This window comes from Triturus cristatus, chromosome 1_1 (genome assembly GCF_964204655.1).
Source record: "Triturus cristatus chromosome 1_1, aTriCri1.1, whole genome shotgun sequence".
Lineage (NCBI taxonomy): Eukaryota > Metazoa > Chordata > Amphibia > Caudata > Salamandridae > Triturus > Triturus cristatus.
Window position 1 is genome coordinate 1,115,193,462 of NC_140579.1, and position 18,454 is coordinate 1,115,211,915.

Consider the following 18,454-nt stretch of genomic DNA (forward strand, 5'->3'; position numbering starts at 1 on the left):
ACTTATCAAATTTCCAATGCGACAGCACCTTGCTGCAATATGTCGACGACATTTTGCTCTGTAGCACCACAGAACAACAATGTAGGAAAGATACCACTTCTCCGCTTACTACACTAGCACACAGAGGTTACAAAGTGGACAAAAACAAACTTCAGTACTGCTAAACAGAGGTACACTACCTAGGCCAATTACTATCAGCATCAGGGAGGCGAGTCACGCCGGATAGAGTTGAGGCCATAAAAAGTACCCCAGAGCCCCAAACTGTAACAGACATGCAAAAATTCCTTGGTCTAGTCAACTATGTCCGTCAGTGGGTCTTTGATTTCTCCACGATAACTGCCCCTTTGCTGAAAGCAGTTGAAGCAGCCAAAGACAGACATAATAAAATAGATTGGACACCTGAAATGTCAGCATCCTTCAAACAGTTAAAAGATGAAATCACAAACGCACCAGTGTTAGGCTCACCTGACTACACAAAAGAATTCTACCTGTTCACTCACTGCAATGGTCAGGTTATGACTGCTGTACTTACTCAAAAATATCCTATGTGCCATAAGCCCATTGCCTACTTCAGCGGCATGCTAGATTCGGTCATGAGAGGTCATTACCCATGTGAACAAGCTCTCGCCGCTGCAGCATTTGCCGTAGAGAAAAGCACCCCCATTGTCATGGGGTCCCCGTTGACACTGTACACTGAGCACGCCGTCTTTGCTATAATTCAGAAAGCCAAGACAACATTAACACAAAGAGTGTCAGTGTACGAAGTCATACTGTCATTACCCTCTCTGAAAGTAGTCAAATGCCACACAGTCAATCCTGCCACTTTCTTTGCTCATCCGATTGCAGCCCCAGATGATGACACCCATGACTGTGCCACATATTCTCCAGATGAGTCAGGAGCAGCAAGAGAGGACCCCTTACCAGACAGCACTGTATATTTTGCTGATGGGTCCTCCACCATTGATCAGGAGACAGGGATCAGGTACACAGGAGCCGCAGTAGTTAGGGCCCAACACCACGAGTCCTCCGATTCCCTAGATATTGTACAGCAAATTGCATTGCCCCCACACTACTCAGCCCAAGCTGCTGAACTAGTGGCACTAATTGCCGCCTTGAACCACGGGGCTGACGACCGCATCACCATTTACTCAGACTCTGCATATGTCACAACAACAACCCACTCGAGCATCTTGCGCTGGAAAAGGCGCTGGTTTCTCAAATCAGATGGGGCACCTGTATGTTACAAACAATTGCTGGAAGAATTAATTGAGGCACTAACACTTCCAACTGAGGTAGCCGTTGTTAAATGTGCAGCGCACACTAATGGACAAGATTTTGTCTCCAGAGGTAACGCGCTGGTGGATTGGGCTGCCAAAGCTGCAGCCAGAGGCCCCCTACCGGCCATTGAGCCAGATCCTCAAAACATTCCTATCTTACTTGCCCAAGCAGTACCTCCAGCAGAGCAGACAGAAGGAAGCATAGTTCCAACAGTGCAGACAAAAATGCATGAGGATAGTGTAGCCCCAGCACAGCACACAGACATTAATAATGAAACTCATGACACAAATACTCCCTATCACATTGACAACACGCAACAATATGATCACATTGCCCAACTACATCTTAGAGAAATACAAGAAAGTGCACCACCTCAAGAGAAAGTTATGGAAGAAGAGGGGAGTACAGCAGGACCCTGCTGATTTTATTTATAGACAGACCATGTCCGGGAAACCTGTCATGCCACAAGCCTTACTGCAAGTGGCATTAGACCAACTAAACCTTCCCGCACATGTTTCCCGAGATAACATGTCCACGACATTACAGACAGACTGGTTCATCCCCAATGCTCACGAATTAATACAGCTCTTTGTTAACAAATGCCTCATCTCTCAACAATATTCACCAAACCCAACCCTCAAAACAGTCGCTTCCACTATCCCCAAACCCTCTGGCCCCTTCAAGGAACTCCACCTTGACTATGTCGATATGATTGACCGATGCCAAAATTACCGATAACTCATTGTGGTAGTATGCCCATTCTTGCGCTGGATCGAAGCTGGACCATGCGTCCACTGCGATGCCAAAGCAGCAGCCACATTCCTACTCCGCGACGTCATTTCTCGCTGGGGAATCCCAGATGCCATTAGGACAGATAACGGAACACATTTTTCAAACGCCATCTTTTCCTCCCTGACCACAATGCTAGGCATCAGACACAAACTGACATCCGCTTACCACCCCCAAAGTAATGGTATTTGTGAGCGCCTCAACGGCCTGCTCAAAAACAAAATAAGTAAAATAAGCGCCACCATCGGTAAAAAGTGGCTCTACTGCCTCCCACTTGCCCTCTTCTCACTAAGAAATTCTCCAAGTTCGGATCACCACCTCACACCCCACCAGCTTGTCACTGGACGATCCATAAATGTAACTGTCCCTCCCACCAGGCCCAAAACTGATAGTGAGTCATCCTCTGAGATTGTTAAAGCAGAGCTCTAGGATTTCTTGTGCATACTAACCGGCGCTGCGCAGTTCCTTTCTGCCCAGGAATCCAAGAGGAACGACAAGGGCCCCACCGATCCTGAGCTCCCCCCGATCCGTCCTGGGACCCTGATCTTCATCCGGAAGCATGTCAGGCGCTGACATGAAAGACCCGAAGTTCGAAGGACCTTTCGAGGTGACAGATTCTTCTCCAACTGACGTCCGGATAGCTGAGCGCAAAGCATGGATACACAGGAAGGACGTCCGCCTCGATCCTGCACCTTCACAGCACTAGACAGTGGACTAAAAGAAGGAAGCGACATACCCATGGTCCCCCTGAATGAAGACAGCGGCTTCCCTTCCACTGATGACGAAGACGAGGACACCCACGTGCTGCTCCATGAATATAGCAGCCGTGATGCAAAGCTATGTATTTTTTCAATATTTATGTTATGTATCCTTGTTGGAGTGGCACTAGTAACGTTTAATTGGTATATCTGTTTTCTTGCCGTAAGGAGTTATCCTAATATAGGTAGCATAAAAACTGTACCATCCACTGTTCTATCCACTCTACCAGCGGTCACCCACAACCAGAAGAAAACAACGCATAGCATGTTAGGTCCCAAGCTCCCCGACAGCAGCACTAGCCACACACACACTAGTGGGCATCTCGAACTCTCAGCTCACGCTCCAGGGGATAGAAATATTACAGGGAAAAGAGCTGCCAGTATCACAGAACGACAACTTTCCCGCAAACGTCCTTCTCCTCACCACAGAGCCCGCCGATTTGCTATCTCCCCCTACAGAACAAAGCCCCTTGTCCCCTATAAGCCTAAACACCATAAGACATTCCAACATCTTGTAGAGATACAAGAGGATTTCTGGCCATTACTAGACCTACAGCAGTCAGTAAGAGATCATTCGGTCCACTCCTCCCTAGCAGACAACTTGTGGTACAGGGACATGACAGCAGTAGGGAAATCAATAACAAGTGATTTTTGCTATGTATGTTCATACATCCCCCATGCCGTAGGAGCTGACAGACTAATTTTTCCCAAAGAAGTCCCATACCCCATTACCAGGTGCCTTCTGCACTTATATCTTTGCCGCGCGCAGGGACAGACCCAGATCAGCAAGGTTGTAATGGATGGGGTGAATGTAAATACCACAGTACGGAACTATACCCCCGTGGTACACGAGGTTATCACCGAGACAGGCGCTTTGAGGAGAGGTGGAAAACATGCGCAAAAAGGGTAGACCGAACATGGACATTTATGGACCAATGATCCTGGAGGACGGATATACCTCAGTGTCGGTGCCCGACGCGAGTTGTGATAGATCCATACACCGTCCTGATGACCCCACGGGTCCATGTGCCCAAAGACCTGTGCTGAGCTTAGTAGCACAGGTTTACACAAGGAACAAATGGATCTCTGTCGAGGGCCTAGTGGGTAGAGCAGCCTCCTTAGCCCTCCCTTGGGCGAAACTGAAAGACAAAACCGGTAACATTGCCTGGGGTGAGGAGGCGAAGTGTAAACAAATATGGGAACAGGAAAGTGGCAGGTACACCTGGGAGAGGGAAGGGATGTCAGAACCAAAAAGAGCATTTAAACTAAAAAACCCTTCTTTTTGTTTCATAGGTACTGGCTCCGTACCTGTCGGACGTAACACAGATTGCAACAAAACTATCTTCAATTCTGATATGCAGTTCGGCACCTCCACGTTGATGGACTACTACTGGGCTTGCAGAGAACGCCTCTATCTCCAGCTACCTCCTCAGAGGCTCGGACTGTGTTCCCTTGTGACTTTGCATGAAGTACACCTGGTTGTGCCGGCATCAAACGCCTCCCACATACTGTCACACCCAATGACAGGTGATGTTACATTCCTCCACCGGCGAACAGCTCAATACTTTGCAAACGATCCCCATGACGCCATCCCCCAAGAATTCCGCCTCTTTAACGAAGCCCAGGCCTTCTTTGGAGGGACCGTTCCACTTTTCCAAACTAAAGCGAATGCCAGGTGGCTCGAAGTAACGCGCTATGAGGTAATGAAAGCCATCAACAGCACCAGGGACGGACTAAATGCAATAAGGGAAGAACTGCGTCCCTTAAGACTAATAGTTCTGGAGCATCGCTATTTCCTCGACATGCTAACCGCTAAGGAAGGTTGTCTGTGCCATCGGATCGGAAAATCCTGCTGCACCTTCATACCGGGAATCGACGAGGATAACGGATCAATATCAAGGGCCATTGAGGAGTTAACCAACTTGGGAAAAGAAATGAAGGAGGAGGGAGGTGCCCCTGCGGACATTCTTCCAACGGACTGGTTCGATTTTGGCTGGATGCCCTCATGGCTGACAGCAATCCTGAAATTAGTGATACCCATAGTTGGGATTATGTTGCTTCTGTGTTGCGTCTTTCAGATAGGTAGCCATTGCGTCAAAATGTTTAGCACTAAGATAGTAGGGATGAACTACTCTAGCACAAGGAACTACAAGGTAGCAAAATATGAGGACATGGATCGGGTTCCTGGGGATGGGACTGGAATGCAAATAGAGATGAGCGAGCTGGCAGCACCTGACACTAGCCATGACATATCATCAGCTCCTCCACTCCCCCCAGGTAGAGATACCCTGAGCAAAGGCCCTATAGTTGCCCGATATGAATGTCTGCTCGATAAACCAGGTGCAGATTATGCTGAAATACTTCTTAAACCAGATGACGACACTGACGGGCCAAGAGAACAGCCCCAGGAGAGCTTTAAGTCTTATGTCAACGACATGCCCTGGATTCACCCACTAGCGGAAGGGTCTCCGAAATACTCTGTTAAAGATGTGTTCATAAATGAACAAGAGCAGGGAAATGGAGGATCACGTTCGACCATCTGATTACCAAATAGAGCATTTTTATCGACCTTGGTAGCATGAAGGTCTCTATATAGGCCCCACAAACCATAACCTGGAAATGTGCTGCTTTGGCCACTTTTATGTCACACAGTCACTGGTGACATAGTAACTCACACCTTCCCTGACATAGCTACCAGGGTCCCTCAGTTCTCACCATCTTAAAATATGGAAATCTACTAGGCCTCACTTATCACAAATATGAATGTCTCTTGTGCCCAACGCTGAGAGGTAGCTTGGGCAACCACGTACAGCACAGTAACTTTCCACAACACACTTGTAAGACACCCACACATGCACGTACACAAAGACCAGCTGGAACCATTTGGTGCTTCTTGCTACATTATTATTTTCGAAACCTAGCTTGGCCAAGTGCAACCACAGCCGCAGCTTTGCAATAGGAGCACCTGTCTTAAGTTCCGCTCTTACATATTTTTAGAGACATGTACAAAACAATATGTACAAAATAAAATGTACAAAACAAAATGTTCTTTGTTTCAACCACCTGACCAGTTACGTGTCTTAAGACATGCAGTCAAGCCACCTACGTCAGAAAGTGTGTCAGAACAATGTCATTGTTCTGCATTTTTGGGTATATCAGATCTAGCACCCCAATTAGAAGCCAGAACTGTCTCTGCTGTGTCCATCACATGCGTGGGTTCTCCGGCCGGCCGTTTATCTGATTTGGGACTTCAAAGCCTCTTGCTCAGGTGGTACATCCCAATCTAGATAACCTTTTTGCCTTTTTTAATCCTTGGTTGTTCTCGGTACTTTCCATCTACACCAAATTCCTTGCATTTAAGGCCTCTTGAAATGTTAATCTTGCATGTGTAGCTCTCTTTAGAAAAGCTTGCCTCTAGGACTATATTTTCATTGAAATGTATTCTGTATCCTTAACTCTGGATTGATTTCAATTATGCCATTTTGCAGGTCCTGATTCCAGCCAGGTTTCTAGACTTCTGAGCATTGTAATGATCATGCGATATATCCCTGACGGAGTGAAGTCAGGTTTTTCAATGGTTTTGAAAAGATAATGAATTGACATGCATTTATTGATATATTCTTGGCTTATAAAATAAAAGTGCCACTCCAATCAAATTATTCGTCATCTTACATCTTTCTTCCTTGTTTCTCAGTGAAGGGTTGCGCCGGTGGCCTGTGCCAACAAGTGAGGTGACCACACCCTAAAGGGACATCAAATATCTCCCTTTATCATTGTATTAAGGGTCCTTTATGTGTAGCTTCAATTGTTAATATTACTTTACAGGTCATGGCAGATTCGGGATCACCGATAACCATTTTAAGGGACACGACATTTTTTGAATTTTGGAAGGATAAAAAGTTACTTAAGTCTGATGTATACCCCAAAGCCTTCGGTGAGAAGGACATAGATATGTTGGGATATTTTTCAGGAAATGTGCAATATCTTGGGAGGGAGACAGTGACAAAAATTTACGTGGCAGAAAAAGGGAAAGATATAATTGGTTGGAAAGATCTAGCACGTATGGGGTTGTATTTAGTCCCTGGTGATGAGAACCCAATTAAGTTGGGGGAATTACCCATTTGCAACATTGATTTCAAGAATCGGATGGAGACATGAATGGTTTGAATAACTTCATTAATGAATTTAAACCTGTATTTAGCGAAAATGTAGGAAAAGTAAAAGGTGTTGAGCATCACATTAAACTGATACCCGGAGCACATCCGGTATCGCATGAAGTTCGCACAGTTCCCATGAGCGTTCGTGAGGACCTTAAACTCACCTTAAAAAATGTATGTGAGCAAGAGATTATAATCCCTACAGATTCTTCGCAGAGGGTGGCTCCCATTGTGGTCGCATGAAAAAACCTGGCGAGATCAGGCTTTGCGCCGACTTGTGCACACTCAACAAAAACATAATCGTGGATTGCCACCCACTGCCCAGAATTCACGAACTGCTGGAAAATCTAGGAGGAGCCAAGTGGTTCTAATTGATTGACCTAAGGTCAGCATACCATCAGGTTTCATTATCAAAGGACTCACAAGATTTAACCACATTTGTGACTCCATTTGGAGCGTATAAGTTTCTCCTCCTTCCATTTGGCCTGGCATCAGCGGGGAGCGTGTTCCAAAAACTAATGGATACACTTTTCAATGGAATTGTTGGTGTCCAGGCATATTTGGATGATATCCTAATATACGCTAAATCTCTTGAAGAACACAATGAGATTTTAAAACGTGTTCTTACTATATTGAAGTCTAGAGAGATGACTGTGAGGTCGGACAAATGCAAGTTTGCAGGGCAGGAACTTGAATATTTAGGACATACTGTGTCCGATAAAACAATTAAACCAAAATTTTCAGTGATTAGAGCAATCGAAGAGGCAAAAGCCCCAAATGACAAGGGCGCGTTGCGTTCATTCCTCGGTTTGGCAGAATACTACGCTAGGTTCGTACCTAATTACGCTCAGTGTGTCGAACCTCTATGTGAGCTAATAAAAAAAGGGCATAGTTTTAAATGGAATGATGAGCTGGAGTCAGCATTTAAAAACGTCAAGAAGTTGATTGTATCTGATCAGGCTTTACATGTCTTTAGAGATGACTATATGTCCCTTATAACGGTAGATGCGAGGATGTCTGGGATGGGAGCAGTCCTGAGTCAGAGAGTGGATGGACATGAACAGACAGTGGTATTTGCTTCCAGGTCCCTGAAACAATGTGAGAAACAGTACAGTACGATAGAGAGAGAAGCCCTGGTGTGTGTATGTGCGGTCCATAAATTCAGGATGTACATTTGGGGACGAAGATTTGAGTTTGTAACTGATCATAAACCGCTGGTGTATATAACAAAGTTAATACTTCCTGTATGTCGGCCAGACTCATGCGTCTAGTTTCAAAAGTTCAGGAATTTAACTTTTCAGTGAAACACATTCCGGGAGGGAAAAATTTCAGAGCTGATTGCTTGTCTAGGTTACTTATGGATAAGGATGACGAATAAGATGCTATGATGGACGATATTGAATGTGTTGCGGTGGTGGATGCCGTTCAGGTGTATGATTCAGTATTGTCGGAAAGCCATTGGAGAGACGCATGTGCCAAGGATGCAGTGATGAAGAAGGTAGTTGAATATTCAACTAGTGTATGGCCTGACCCAAGCTGCTTAGATGGGGACCTAAGACTTTTTGCTCAAGTGGCAAGTGAGTTGTCTATCGAAAATGGAGTTGTCCGTCGGGGAGACAGGTTTATTCCTCCGGTTGGATTACGCTCTGTAATTATAAACAATGCTCACTTAGGACACCTGGGGTCCACTAAAACTGCAATGAAAATCAAGCAACATTATTGGTGGCCAGCGATAGATTCCCAGGTTAAGTCCACTATTGATAATTGCCCTGAATATTTATTGTCTGACAAACATTGGCGTACTTTGAAGACCCCACTACATCCCACTGAATTTCCAAATGCCCCATGGGAAAAAATTGGACTGGATTTTTCAGGACCTTATTCTGTGCTTAACCAAGACAAGAAGTTTATTATATTGGCTGTTGAATATTTTTCCAAGTGGATGTATCACAGTTTCGTAGAATCCCCAGATACTGAGTCAACTTTAACATTCTTATAAAAGATTTTTTCACTTGAAGGTGCCCCGAAAGTCATTGTAACTGACAATGGCACGCATTTTGTCTCTGAGAAAATGTGTTCATTTTTTAAACAGCTAGACGTAAAACATCTTAAAGTAGCATTGTACTCTCCAACTTCCAACGGGTTGGTAGAAAGGGGAAATAAAATTGTGAAGGAGGGCATACAGACCGCACTGGCTGCTGGGTTAGACATGAATTTTTTTGGGAGGAAAAAATGTGGAGTTATAAAACCTCCCCTCACTGTACAACTGAAGTATCTCCTTTCACTTTATTAAGAGGTAGTGAAGCTCACACATCTTTGTTTCCATCGTTGTTAAAAGAAAAATCTAAAGAAGTGAAAATTAATGTTAAGGATATTTCCAATAGAGTTTATTCTAAGCAATTACTCATGAAAGAAAATTTTGATAAGAAATGTCATCTGATGAAGGAAGATGTATTGGTGGGAGATTGGGTCTTAATTAGAAAACCAGCAAAAGTAAGAAAAGGAGAATCGAAGTTTTTAATGCCAGAAAGAGTATGCAAAGTGAGCAAAGGGGCTGCTTTTGTTGAAAAAAGAGGATGGTGGAACAAAAGACAACTAGTTAAGTTTTCTGCTGTTCAAGATAAGATTTTTTTAGACAGACAGAAGAAAACGAGGGATGAAACTTCATTGGGGTCACTGGTTGGAGATAGATGGGCCTGCGGGATTTTCAAGTTCACCCACACAGAATTCAGTACCTCATAATGAATCTCTACCTACAATTGGCAATAACCCTTCATTACAGGTTAATGGGAACTTGAGCAGTGGCTACACTTCTAGGGGACATATTGCTAAGGCTCCAAAAAGGTTTGAAGATTTTGTTAGGTATTAACGAAGTAGTTTTACGAATTCTGTATGTTGTTTTAAGACTTTTGTTCCATTGAATGTATTTAGAATTTTATTTTGCTTTCTGTAAGGGGGAAGGTGATGTAGTGAGGTATTTGCTCTTTATGTGTTAAATCGGTATCACGCGCCATGTCAAGAATGTTAGGCGCGTGATACCTAGTATATTGCTTATGCATCTGTGTACCTTTGAATTGTGTCTCGGGCATGGAGCTCTGTTGGAAGGACGTTCGAATGGCATTTACCAGTTGCCGGTCGGATATCCGACCAAGAGGACGCTCTGTGCAACGGGTGGAGTTTCTTCATTTCCCCGAATAAATCTCTATCTACTCACTTTGCTGCATGATCGATTCATTTCAGGTGTCCACTTACAGTGACGATGCGCATTCATTCTGCTGGCCGACCACATTGTGCTGGTGGACGTCTACTCACAGTGACGATCAGCGTTCATCCTACCAGGATGTCTGTTTTCAACAACCTCTAGCTGAATTCCTTCTGGGTAATACCTTTGACCTCTTGTACTGCTTGCATGGTACCAGTGTGAGGTGAGCATTCACCTCCGGTGCGGTTGAAGTCCGCTTCTGGATTCTCACAGATGTTATGATGATGAGCATCAACTTTCCTCACCTCTAAGCTTTCATCCTACCGGTTGACTTACACTTACTGCAAGGCTGGACTCCTTCATTCTACTGGGGAGCCATTCATTCTTGTAGAACTCTAGTATTCAGGGGCGGCTGGTGACATTTGAAAGTGGTGAGGCGTAAAATGATTGGCATACTCTTGGGGGTTGAAGATATAATTTCTAGTTTGCTTAGATAGTCTCTACAGTTGTTATTGGAGGGTGTTCTGCTATATCCAGACACATCAAAAAGGAGGAAAACTCATGCCAACACACCCAAAGTAGGTGGGGCATACTACCCTTTAAGTCAAAAGTGGGTTTAACTGTCTCCCACTTAAAATGTGCTCAATCCCTCTTAATTTTCTTCCAAATAATCCTCAAAACTCTTCCTAAACACTGGATCATTTGGCGAACGTTTTATTTTTCAAGGAGGCAACAAAATGCCTGCTCAGAGCGCAATTACCCACATCATTTACTGACTCTAATGAGAAAGAGATGGACTCAGTGCAAAATGATTACTGGTAGCATTTTTAGGCCTAAATTCACAGCATGGGAAACGTGTTATTTTAGGGGCCTCTGCAACTACCCACTCCTGAGCCTAATTGTGTTGTGTAAGCATCATGGGAAGGAAAGCAGGCTGATGCTTTCTTGTCTTCAAAGCTGTGGTTGCCGTGGCGAAAAGCTGCTAGCTGAACAGGTTTTTTTTCAGAAGTTTTATTTTCTACAGGGCGTGAACTCGACCCGAGGGTATTGACTGAACCGCTTTTGTTACAGCGCATAGGAGGGGAGACAGGGGAACAATGCCACGGCGCGCAAGAACGCGCTATGGATACTAGTAAAACTACACCTCCCAGGCACCCCTGCGGCACGACGGGAAGAACGTGGTGACGCACCATCAAGGAAGCATTCAAGAGCTTCCGGGGACGCCACATGGGTGCCGATTACTCTTGTTCCGGTGCAGTGCTGTGAGGCCGACGAAGCGGTAAGGGTGTGGACTCCGCTGTTATAATCCCTCCCGAGTCGTCGAACGGCGAACAGCACTGGGTGGCAGGGCTGGATCCTGCCTCTTCGTTGCTCCGTTGGGGGAACCCGTTGCGGTGGTTCCGTGCGGAGCAACCTTCCAACTGCATGAGGGGAGGATCCCTTCCCACCTTCGTGGCAGGTCAGACCTATGCTTTCTGTTTTGTAAACGCCACGCTCAGCGTTTAGCTGTGCAATTCCTAGTTGTCACTCGTATCGTGAGTGAGCTGGGGGTTGGATTATTAAGCCAGAGGATCTGCAAGTAGCAGGTCGAACGGGGGGAAAAAGACCCTCCCCTAGAGGTAGCCAACACCCTGAGTTCCTACTTACGAAGGAGCGAGACATTGTACATAATCAGGCTTATTCGTTAAAGACGTAGCGATACAGGAAAAGCCAAAGCCCTAATGAGGGGACAACATTTGTTTTGAGTAATGAGAGATGGATGAGTGCGACCACCTCCCAAGACGTATTGTGGATGTGAGTGAAACCATCGCTACCGTTTGCTGAGTGGGTGTAAGCGAGCAACTGGAAAATGATCTATATGTTTATTATGTCTTCCCGAGCAGGGGATCAGTGAGTGAGCAGACGGACGGCTCGTCGCTCCCCTGTTATAGGCCCACCCCTTTTTCTCAGTGGTAGGTCAAGATTGCCTCGCTAATCCTTCCCCAAAGACGCTTCTCGTGTTCTAAGATTGCATGTCTTGTAGCTAATGCGCTTTTCTCTTTAATGCAGTTCTGAGTGCTACCCCACGCTGCATTGATTACCTGCTTCAGAAGAACTGTTATTTTTTCCTTTACAGGTACGAGACGTTACCCTAGCCTTGGGGGGAGGGAAAAGGGGTAGGATAGGAAGCGGATTGGGTTTTAGGTACTGATCTGTCTTATTCTTTCTACAGGTCTCCCTCCCTGCTGTCCCCATCCTTTCCTTCCCCCGCTTGATCACCCCATGGAGTCTGTGTATATCTGACCAGACCGTGGGGGTGTCGAGAGGTGGACCCCTTAGAGCAACGTACGATCCTGAGGATTCCTGGCCACCACAACAGAGTAATCGGCCCACAAATTCTATCCTCCCGGTCGTACTTTGAACTATGGCGACCTTAGAGGATGTTCTTGCTGCGTTGCATATAGTCCAGGCAGAGTTAGTAGCCTCCCGAGCGGAGACAGCAGCCTTACAATCCACGGTCGATAGAATGCAAAGGAACATACCCGTAGCATCTCACTCAGCTCCCTTGGTGGTAGAAATCCCCACTCCCGTTCCTTTGGCCACACCAGAAAGGTTTCATGGGGAAAGTAGCAAGGTACAGGTCTTCCTTACCCAGGTCATGCTGCACTTTTCATGTAAGCCCAAGGCGTTCACGACCAACCATGCAAGAGTGGCGTTCCTGATATCCTATCTGGCAGGGGATGCTGCCCAATGGGCGGTCCCTCTAGTGAAACGAGATGACCCCCTGTTGTATGACTGGGATTCGTTTATCAAGGACTTCGAGAGAACCTTCAACCGAAGAGCGGCCACTCTCTCGGCCGACAAAGACCTGTTAGAGCTACGACAGGGGAGCCGAGATCATCTCATATCTTAATGACTTTCGGAGGTTGGTCACCGAAACTGAATGGCCTGAGGCCAAACAAGCTGCCATTTTTCACCGTGGCTTGAGAGAGGAGATGAGACGTATTGGCACAAATTGAACCCCAACCTGCGACGTGTGAGGATCTTATAACGTTAGTACTTCGATTGGACCATCGTCTTAATGAAAGAAAGGGGGAAAGCAAACGGAGAGACAGAAGCTCTTGGCACTTCGAACCACCACGGAATACAGCGCCTTCAAGCGTCTCCCGACCTGAGCCGCTGGAGGTGGGAGCTGTCCGGTCCACACTCACCAGCGAAGAGGGAGTTCAGACGAAAGAACGGTCTCTACATTTACTGCGGGAAAAAAGGACATTACATCAAGGAGTGTGCTCTGTGAACCAAATTCCCGCACACGGACTCTCGCAAACAGCTGGCGGCTACATCTAAAGGCGGATCGGGAAACGAGCATGCTTGACGAAGGGAGAAGGGGATTCTTCAAGCATTACCTGTATCCCTTCTTTGAGCGGTAAATCCCTGACTTTCCGACAACATTTTTTTCTTAATCTCTCCTTATGGGTTAATGGCGAGTGGTGTCAGGTAACGGCTATGTTGGACTCCGGGGCCACTGGGTGTTTCATAGACCAAAGACAAGCCTCACAGATCGGTCTGGAACTTCAAGAAAAAGAGACCCCAGAAACGGTGTTTGCATTAGACGGGAAACGACTAGCTGCTGGTCCTATCCGTTTCCAGACGAAAGCCGTGGATGTCCGCCATGGGCTCGGCCACGAAGAAAGGCTCACCTTCAATGTTATACAAGCCCCCCAATATGGGATAATATTGGGGTTACCATGGCTGAGATTACATAACCCTCCGGTAGACTGGGTGGATAACACCGTTCTATTCACATCCGACTATTGTTCAGGGCATTGTAGACCCCCGAATCAGCGACCATCACAGTGTTTGGCAGTCGTCTATCATGTAGCAACCGCCGCAGAACACCCGGTTACATTGCCCAAGGAATACCAGGATTATGCGGAAGTCTTCAACGAGGAAAAAGCAGAGACACTTCCTCCTCATCGGCAATAGGATTGCCAGATCGATCTGGTTCCAGGGGCAGTGGTACCCACCAGTAGGGTGTACGCTCTAACCGAACCGGAAAACACCCATCTACGAGCCTACCTGGATAAATATTTGGCGCTGGGGTTCATCCGCAATTCCATGTCTCCCGCGGCTTCTCCTCGGTTTTTTATCCCAAAGCAAATGGCGAATTACGCGCCCGTATTGACTTCCGGGCACTAAACGCTATAACTATAAAGAACCGTTATCCTCTGCCGTTAATCCCGGTGTTATTGGAGCAAGTGCAAAAGGCGTTATATATACCCGGTTGGATCTCAAGGGGGCCTACCACTTAGTCAGGATGCGAAAGGGCGACGAGTGGAAAACGGCTTTTAAAACGCGTTATGGCTTATTTGAGTATCTCGTCATGCCCTTTGGCCTTTGTAACGCGCCTGCTGCGTTCCAGTTTTTCCTTAACGATGTCTTACGACAATATCTGGATCATTTCGTCATCGTCTATATCGACGACATCCTGATATACTCCCCCACGGTAGAGAGCCACGTCACACATGTGCGCACCATACTACGAACCCTGCAGACACACCACCTTTACTGCAAGATAAGCAAGTGTGAGTTTGCGGTCTCCACGGTGGAGTTCTTGGGCGTGATGCTGACCCCAAGGGGACAGGAGATATCCGAGAGAAAGGTAGCAGCTGTGAAGGATTGGCCTACTCCCAAGTCGGTCAGAGACATCCAATGCTTTCTTGGGTTTGCCAATTTTTACCGTCGGTTCATTGGAGGGTTCTCTGGCATAGTTGCTCCTCTAACCCGTTTATTACAGAAAAAGGTTCCTTTCCAATGGACCACGGAAACTCAACGAGGATTCGAGGCTTTGAAGAAAGCCTTTATCTCTGCCCCGGTCCTGGTGCATGCTGATCCCGAACAACCCTTCATAGTGGAGACGGACGCCTCGGATCACGCAGTTGGAGCGGTGCTGTCGCAGAGACATCCCAATACTGGGCAGTTACACCCAGTTGTGTTTCGTTCCCGTAAACTTCACCTAGCAGAACGCAATTATACCATCGCCAAAAAGGAGCTTCTGGTTATTAAAGATGCCTTACAGGAATGGCGTCACTACCTTATGGGAGCCAAACATGTGGTTACGGTGTTCACTGATCATCGAAACCTACAGTTTATGACAGTGGCGCGACACCTTTCGCCTCGACAATTGCGATGGACCCTATTCTTTGCAGAATACAACTTCATAGTTACGTACAGACCCGGAAAAGACAACAAAAAGGCAGATGCCTTAACCCGCCAAACCAATGCTCCATTACCAGTGGAACATACCAAAACACCTATCACCAGCCCACTCAAAGTCATTAGCACTACTATCACGGAAGCCTTCCTGAAGAGTATAGCGCGCAGCATGCACACCGACAAGTGGAAAACTTGGTTAACCAAACACACGGAATGGAAGCTGAAGAACGGCCTACCTATTCGTGAGAAACAGCTGCTGATTCCGGTCCCGTCGTTGAGGAAACGTATATTCTCCTGGTGCCATACCCTTCCCAGCGCAGGACATAACGGCGCAGAAAAAACCATTGAGAGAGTACAACGCCAGTTTTGGTGGCCACCGATGAACGTTGACCTCCATTCATGGATCAAGGTGTGTTTGGTATGCGCTCAAATGAAAACTTCACGTTCATGTCAGACAGGTCTCCTTCAACCCTTGCCCACGCCTGATAAACCATGGCAAAATATATCGTTGGACTTTATTACAGGCATGCCACCAGATAAAGGGCACACGGTGATCCTAGTGGTAGTGGATTATCTAACAAAGATGGCCCATTTCATCGCATGCAAAACCCTTCCAACAGCAGGTCAGCTCGCCCACTTACTACTAATACATGTGGTTCGACTCCACGGATTGCCACAGATGGTGGTTACGGACCGGGGTTCCCAGTTCACCACATAATTCTGGAGGGTCTGGTGTGTGGCTCTGAAAATAACCCCAAATCTGTCCACAAGTTCACCCACAAACAGACGGCCAAACGGAAAGGGTAAATCAAACCCTAAAACAATACTTGAGGTGCTACGTGGACAAGACTACAGAAGCGTGGGTCGACAGCTTATGGCTGGCCGAAATAGCCTACAATAGCGCTACCCACAGCTCCACGAAACACTCTCCCTTCTTCTGTACCTACGGTTTTCACCCTAGGTTCATACCATTTATACACCCAGAGAATACAACGCACATACCTGAGGTGAAGGAGAGGATACTCCACTTCCAAAAAACACTGGCCGACACGCAGAAGACGCTAATGGAGGCAAAGAAAAGATACAAAGCCTATGCCAATAAACACTGACGTCCGGGGCCTGTTTATAAGATAGGGGATTATGTCTGGCTATCCACTCGGAATACCCGCTTTAAAAGATATAGCATCTTTAACCCCAAGTACATAGGCCCTTATAGGATAGTGAAGCTTCTAAACCCTGTTATGAAACTGGCCTTGCCCTCCTATCTTCGCATCCACCCCACATTTCACACATCCGTTAAAACCTGCTGGGGCTGCAAGGAAAAAGGGGGCTCCTCCGTTACTAGTAGATGAGGAAGAGGAGCATGAGGTTCGAGGCATCCTTGATTCCAAAATCTACCGTACCAATTTGTGGTATCTTATAGCTTGGAAGGGGTACGGTGAGGAAGAGAACTCCTGGGAACCCGTGGAAGGGGTGCACGCGCCTCGATTTCTCTGAATATTCCACAAGCGCTTCCCTAACAAACCCTGCCCGTGTCAGTGTTCCTCGGGAGGGGGATGTCTTGTTACAGCGCATAGGAGGGAAGACAGGGGAACAATGCCACGGCATGTGAGAACGCGCTGTGGATACTAGTAAAACTAAACCTCCCAGGCACCCCTGCGGCACGACGGGAAGAACGTGGTGACGCACCGTCAAGGAGGCATTCAAGAGCTTCCGGGGACGCCACACGGGTGCCGATTACTCTTGTTCCGGTGCAGGGCTGTGAGGCCGACGAAGCGGTAAGGGTGTGGACTCCGCTGTTATAATCCCTCCCGAGTCATTGAATGGCAAACAGCACTGGGTGGCAGGGCTGGACCCCGCCTCTTCGTTGCTCCGTTGGGGGAACCCGTTGCGGTGGTTCCGTGCGGAGCAACCTTCCGCCTGCATGAGGGGAGGATCCCCATTCCACCCTCGTGGCAGGTCAGACCTATGCTTTCTGTTTTGTAAACGCCACGATCAGCGTTTAGCTGTGGAATTCCTAGTTGTCACTCGTATCGTGAGTGAGCTGGGGGTTGGATTATTAAGCCAGAGGATCTGCAAGTAGCAGGTCGAACGGGGGGAAAAAGACCCTCCCCTAGAGGTAGCCAATACCCTGAGTTCCTACTTACGAAGGAGCGAGACATTGTACATAATCAGGCTTATTCGTTAAAGACGTAGCGATACAGGAAAAGCCAAAGCCCAGATGAGGGGACAACATTTGTTTTGAGTAATGAGAGATGGATGAGTGCGACCACCTCCCAAGACGTATTGTGGATGTGAGTGAAACCATCTCTACCGTTTGCTGAGTGGGTGTAAGCGAGCAACTGGGAAATGATCCATATGTTTATTATGTCTTCCCGAGCAGGGGATCAGTGAGTGAGCAGACGGACGGCTCGTCGCTCCCCTGTTATAGGCCTACCCCTTTTTCTCAGTGGTAGGTCAAGATTGTCTCGCTACTCCTTCCCCAAAGACGCTTCTCATGTTCTAAGATTGCATGTCCTGTAGCTAATGCGCTTTTCTCTTTAATGCAGTTCTGAGTGCTACCCCACGCTGCATTGATTACCTGCTTCAGAAGAACTGTTATTTTTTCCTTTACAGGTACGAGACGTTCCCCTAGCCTTGGGGGGGAGGCAAAAAGGGGTAGGATAGGAAGTGGATTGAGTTTTAGGTACTGATCTCTGTCTTATTCTTTCTACAGGTCTCCCTCCCTGCTGTCCCCATCCTTTCCTTCACCCGCTTGATCACCCTATGGAGTCTGTGTATATCTGACCAGACCGTGGGGGTGTCGAGAGGTGGACCCCTTAGAGCAACGTACAATCCTGAGGATTCCTGGCCACCACAACAGCTTTACACGAGCACCAGTTACATTACGCAAGGAAACAATTTCTGCTGATTACTTACAAAGTCGGAGAGCTCCTGTGGGGTCCTGGGGTCAGTGTCGGCCATGCCGCTGCCGGTGTCTGCGCTGTCTGAGGACTGCCTTCCATTATCGGCAAGGATCCCTTCAGTCTCCTACCTTCCTTGGACTTCCCGCCTCTCCACACTGTTGTAGTGAC

The 18,454-nt window shown here is 47.0% G+C and overlaps 1 protein-coding gene and 1 long non-coding RNA gene across 5 annotated transcripts in view; one reads left to right on the forward strand and one right to left on the reverse strand.

Annotated features, from left to right (window-relative positions):
• The window catches only part of LOC146871696 (uncharacterized), a 683,863-nt gene extending 677,391 nt beyond the window's left edge, over positions 1 to 6,472 (forward strand). For 2 of the 4 annotated variants that reach the window (XM_085651191.1, XM_085651190.1), the window contains exon 4: positions 2,530 to 6,424. In XM_085651191.1, the coding sequence (XP_085507317.1) occupies positions 3,719 to 5,368 (1,650 nt within the window). In that variant the 5' untranslated portion in view covers positions 2,530 to 3,718 and the 3' untranslated portion in view covers positions 5,369 to 6,424. Of the gene's footprint in view, positions 1 to 2,529 lie in introns of all 4 variants that reach the window. The other 2 variants (XM_085651193.1, XM_085651192.1) reach the window with 2 other exon arrangements.
• LOC146871697 (uncharacterized) overlaps positions 1 to 18,454 on the reverse strand; it is a 116,528-nt gene that overhangs the window by 74,808 nt on the left and 23,266 nt on the right. The window lies entirely within an intron of this gene.